The following is a 5697-nucleotide window of genomic DNA, read 5'->3' as shown; positions in this document are numbered from 1 at the left end:
GAGAGAACCAGAAAGGATTCAGTAGATATTAATTAGATTCTCAGAGGCCGGATTCTCAGAGGAAACGTCTGGCAGCCATCTTGAAAAAAACGAGATGTAAAGCTAAGAGTAACACAAGTGCAGAGACAGAGGCGACATCCTCATGGCTGCTCCTTACCAGCTTTAAACGCTTGTTGGTGCATATTTGAGCTAACTTACATCATGTGTGTTCACAGCGTTGGCCAAACAAGAAAACTGTGTAAAACTCTTGGAGGCAGAACTTCATGTCAGTCCATGAGTGAGTCCCTGTTCTCAGACCTCTACAGTTTAACTTGTACAGTGAGTGTCTGAAGCCTCTTCATAATGTCAGGAGTGAAAAAGAGGTAACTGGACCCAAGTGCAGACACTGGACAGAAAAAGATTCATATAATCTAAAAAGACAAAACCTACTTTTCAAAATCAATAATGAGGAACAGGAGAGAAGAAACATCCAAACAATCGGACAGAAGACAACGAACCGACACAGACAGGAAGAAACACTGAGACTAAACAGACCTGGGATAATCAGACACAGGTGAGACTACCGAGACAGGTGAGGACAATCAGGGTCATCGAGACAAACACAGAGAGGCAGGAAACCAGACAACTACTACAAAATAAAATAAATCAAATTAATTATGTTGCAGACAACTTCTCAATGTTATTTATTTATCATTGTTCTACTTTTGATGCTATTTGAAATAACTGGTAATAAAAATAATTCAGATTGTGGAAAAACAAATCAACCAAAGTCTAAATCCACAAAAACAAACGGACTGAAAACTAACTCACCAATAGCAAGTAAAGTATCAATCACTTGATTTAACTGTTTGTTTTAGATGACTTAAATCTCTCCGTCTGATGTTGTCTGTCTAATAACGTGTTTTAATTATTATCAAATAAAAAGAGCATGAATTTGATTTCTACACTTCAATATTTTAATGACTTTTACATTATATTCATCTGCTGTTTTTAAGTCTTTTAATAATTTCAGGATGATTAAAAAAACGTTTAGAAGAAAAAAAAAACTTAGCAAGCACGCGGAGCAACCGCGTGCTTGCGTTGCCATGGCAGCGACAGAAGTGAACTTTTTTAATCGTTAATTCTCGTTCAAGCTGACTGAAAAGAGCGACACCTTCCCCGACTATCTGTCCCTGTTATCTCCGCACAATACACGATGGTGAGTCAAGCTTTTATATTGATTATTTTATTGATTAGGATAACGATCATCTTTATAAATGTAGCCGTTAGAAGCTAACGTTAGCTCCCGTTTGTTCCTCTCTGTCATGATCTCATTAAAGAGACACTGAAACGACATGCTCCCAGCGTGTTTAACTCTCATGGAGCAGTTTCAACGACATGTTTTTATTTAACAGCCACCCAAAAAGAAGCCTCCAAAGGCCATGACGCCATTCATGATAGACGGCCTGACCAAGGACAAGCTGAGCAGGGAGCAGGTTACACATATTCTGCACATTTCAGCAACACAGCAATTCAGAGGGATTCACTGAAGACACGAAAAGATGATATTACAGTTAAAATGCACATTGATAGATATTTTGTATAATAACGCTTTTTATTTATGGGCAAAAACAAGAAGACAATCCTGATTGGTCCTGAGTCAAATTCAAAGACTAACAGCTGAAATGCCACAAAAACACCCGCTGTCTGTCCTCCTTACTCCCATACCCACCATCAACCTGAATACAAAGAATTAAAATAAACTACAGAGAACAACATTACAAATGTGACCTATACCAACAAACAAAATGTACGTCACCAGTGCAGGAATATAACTCTAAATAGAATTAACATGAGACAGAAGAGAGAGTAGCAGAGTCTGAGAGAAGGGCATACTTTAAGCTTTTCTTCATAGGATTTGTTGGCATAAACTGAAGAATGTTTGCTTCCTCCCGTCGTAACAGTGAGGTGGCCAAATGATTGTATAATTCATAAATAAAGCATATATCAGATGCTGAAGGGCTGAACTGTGTATATCAGATGGACGAGCACATTGTGCGCCTGCGAGAGGAGCTGGATCGAGAGCGGGAGGAGAGGAACTACTTTCAGCGGGAGAGGGTCCAGATCTGCAGCTTTCAGGAGACGACAGAGAGAAAGCTGCAGGTGGCCACGGCTGAGCTGAGGAACACAGAGAAGGAGAGAGAGGAGGACGAGAGGCAGCACCAAGTAGAGATCAAGGTGAGTTACTGACGACCACGATCATCTGACATGGACAGGAAATATCAAACACTTGATGATGTTGTCCTCTCCAGGTGTACAGGCAGAAGATGAAGCACCTGCTGTGTGAACATCAGAACACCGTGTCTGAGTTAAAGGCAGAAGCTTCGGCCTCCACTGACGCTGTGCACGAAGATCAACAACAAGTGGAGACTGATCTGCACCAGGCGATGAGAAACATGGCGTTGGACACGGAGGAGCGCGACATCACCGACGTCATCAAGGAGCTCCAGCTGGTTCGTAGTCCAAACATATTCTCTCTCTGCATTCCTACGGCGTGAGACGAAATGACGAAAAGCTGGAGCTGTTTCATCAAGAGATGGACAATCAGAAGAAGCAACACGTCACGGAGAGAGAAGCTCATTGGAACCGCCACATCTCCGACCTTTCAGAAGACCACAGAGAAGCTATGACCAAGATCCATCCTCTCATGGAGGGAGAGGTCACGGACGAAGATCTCGAGGTATGAACATCACTCAGACGCCAAAAACCTCCTCACAACAATCCCATCGTTCATCGGGTCCATCCAATAGTTTAAAGACGCTTGTTGAAATGTCCCGTGACCACCTGGACTTCTTACAAGGTAGAAAGGCGCTGGTCGTGCGCTCAGGAGCGCTGACATGAAGCGTTGGCGTGCGGAGCAGAAGTTCACGGCTTGTCCTGTCTCTATGACGACAGTCTGTATGAGCGACACCGCTCCCCTTACTTCTTCCTGCACGCGTTTATTTGAGGTCGTTTGTTACCCGCTCAGACACGGAGTGAGGAGGAGGTTTTCTCGTTTCAGGCGAGCGAACGAGAAACAGATCAACTGAAGGCCAAGAAAAAGGCGAGGAAGAAGGAAAAGCTCGCCGTTCGGAAAGGAGAACAAACGTCTCGGTGAGCTTCTCTCCGAAGCCCAGGCCAAGGAGGCAGCCATCGAGAAAAGAATGATCAAGAAAGAAAAGTTGTTCCCCAAGAGAAAGGTGATTTATTTGATTGATTGACTTTTTGTGCTCATGCTGAGGATTCTGTCACACGTGTTGGTGCCACAGGCTGATTCAGTGAGGCTGTTTTTGACAGGATGACTCCGAGAAGCTCGTTCTGAAGAAGCTGAGCAAACTGAAGAAGGACCTCGAGGAGGTGAAGCAGAAATCAAAGCAGGTAAAAGACGACAGCGAGTGTCACTCAGCTTTATGAAGCTGCGGGTGTTTGGCTTGATTTGCTCCTGTCTTCGTGTCACACAGGTTCAGGCGGAGAAGGACGAGCTGGAAGAGACTTTTCCCCAGAAGCTTCAGGACGTGCAGCAGTGGGGACGTCTGAAAGACCAGCAGCTGGAGGACACTGTGAAAGACCTGACGGAGCTTGTGGAGGAGACTCAGGCTCAGATGGACTCGGTGCTCTCGGCCTCTCACATGGACCGAACCGCCCTGCGAGGGCTGATGCACCGAGGGGAGGTTGGTTTGAATTCACACAACTTCAAGAAACATCTGGAGAAGCAGGCCGTGTTCGTGTTCTGATTACAGACGCGTGGTTGGTGCAGTTTACACTGAGCGCCACCAGCCAATCAGCTGCTCGCGACTGCACACACTTGCACAGTGAGAGCAGGACCTTGGTGCCGATTGGTCGACGTAAGGGCTTTTTTACCCCCCCCCCAAATTCTGTCTGCATGAAAATTGAAAGACAGTGTCTGAAATCACCATGGCAACCGCCGGCATGCCTTTTTGTTCTGTTTTCCCACTCCAGTCGTGGAAGAATCCATGGCAGGAAATACCTGCAGACCTCCTGCTGACAGAGTTTTTGTGATGATGTAGCTGCTCGTGCTGACTAGTGACAGAGGCGACGTGTGTACCAGACTCCATATTCTGCTTTTCTTATCAGACTTTCTGCTCTCAGGTAAATCTGGTCCGCAGTCAGAATACCAGGAAGGACTTCAAGTGAACTGTGAAGCAGCCGTGACACTGAGAGGAAGTTCATCCTTCATACTCTGAGCTCACACTGCCCTCTACAGGCAGAAATGAGAAACTACAGGAGTTCAGGAAGCCTCTCATGCTGAATCAAACAGTGGAGCACATTTTAACCCTCTGGTGCATAGCGGTCACTCCAGTGGACAGCTACTAAAAAGGAACTTTCCCTTTAATGCATTGGTTTTCTGTGGTGGAACTGCATATCAGCCTCTAGAATGCTCTCTGCTGCTATCGTCCATTGAGTTCTATTCAGTGGCCAGTCGATGTAACTGCAAGTACATTTCCGCTGAATCCAAGATTATGTGTTTGGAATATGAAATGTTTATGTCCAATATGTAGAAAAGTACAATTAACCATATGTCCAACAAAGTGGACATCATGCATCACCCAGTATGTTTTTTAACACAAGTCATGAAATTGCTTCACTGTTTCTTGTGACTGTTTTGGTTCTAAGTCAGTGTATAATTGGTATATTTATAAGCTATTCATTTAAACAGGACATGTTGTGCAGGTTAGCTGTAGTTTGAGCTCAGGAGACATTCAAGGCAGCAGCAGACCCAGAAGAATTTCAGTCAGTGGATGAACAGGTGATTCCTTTTAAAGGCCTACTGTCCATCAAACAATACATACCAAAACAGCCCAAACCCTGGGGAGTGAAAGGGTCTTTTTCAAACCGTCCACTACACCCTAGCCCCGCCCACTACCCCTCCGTCTGCGCGTGCACGTGGAGGGTCCGCCATATTAAGTCCGTCTCAAACCACTTAGCGGGGAGTGATAGTGGGCCATAAAACCCTCCAGAGAGTCTGCACCGAGGCCCACTCGATGATCACGTGTGACGCCTATTGTGTCCGGTCGTCACTGAAGGAGTGACCTGTACTAAAGTCAGTTCAGTGTGTTCGTGTTTGAACAAACTAAAACACTGCTCCAACTAAGACGGACATTTAATATGATCATACAGACGTGAACAACTTCACCTGTTTATTGTTTTAAAGGATCAAATAAAAGCCTCCTCTTCCTCTCTTCCTTCTGTTCACCTGTTTATTTCATTGTATATTTAAAGGGACTGTTACAAAAACTAAAGAATATTAAATCATGTTGCTGATAACTTCTCACTGTTATTTATTTATCATTGTTTTACTGTTGATTTCTTTGTAAAGCTTAATATCTGCTGTGATGTTCATTTATAGTCTCCTTGTCTGCTTTCATTGAAGACAACCTGTTCTTTAATATTATAATAAATTAATAAACATTAAATTATAAATTATAATAAAGAATGTGGGCTCCATCTGATCGTTTTACTATAAGTCTACACTAATATAAATTTACTAGAGAAAAATAATCTACATAAAGACTTTTACAGACTGTATTACGTACATTAATAATAAGCCGTTCCCCCAGCATGCCGCTGAGTAACCATGGTAACACACACTTCCTGTTTCCACCTGAGAGAGTGAAGTTTGTCCCAAAGCCTGCTGCTGTATTTCTACCCTCCACCTGG

At 43.9% G+C, this 5697-nt stretch overlaps 2 protein-coding genes across 2 annotated transcripts; both read left to right on the top strand.

Annotated features, from left to right (window-relative positions):
- Window positions 1–1073: 1073 nt before the first annotated feature.
- Window positions 1074–2537, top strand: LOC306830561 (dynein regulatory complex subunit 4-like; the record flags this gene model as incomplete). Its single annotated transcript, XM_079354132.1, has 4 exons — window positions 1074–1198; window positions 1395–1475; window positions 2020–2217; window positions 2292–2537. Exons 1-4 carry the CDS (start codon window positions 1196–1198, stop codon window positions 2535–2537), a joined length of 528 nt encoding a protein of 175 aa, XP_079210258.1. The 5' UTR covers window positions 1074–1195.
- Window positions 2538–2549: 12 nt separating this feature from the next.
- LOC306830776 (dynein regulatory complex subunit 4-like) lies at window positions 2550–4275 on the top strand. Its single transcript, XM_079354455.1, has 5 exons — window positions 2550–2719; window positions 3041–3218; window positions 3316–3396; window positions 3480–3689; window positions 4129–4275. Exons 2-5 carry the CDS (start codon window positions 3183–3185, stop codon window positions 4171–4173), a joined length of 372 nt encoding a protein of 123 aa, XP_079210581.1. The 5' UTR covers window positions 2550–2719; window positions 3041–3182; the 3' UTR covers window positions 4174–4275.
- Window positions 4276–5697: the final 1422 nt, after the last annotated feature.

This window comes from Symphodus melops, assembly GCF_947650265.1.
Source record: "Symphodus melops genome assembly, chromosome: 10".
NCBI lineage: Eukaryota > Metazoa > Chordata > Actinopteri > Labriformes > Labridae > Symphodus > Symphodus melops.
Note: the sequence above shows the minus strand (reverse complement) of the source record. Positions and strands in the feature narration are given on the sequence as shown.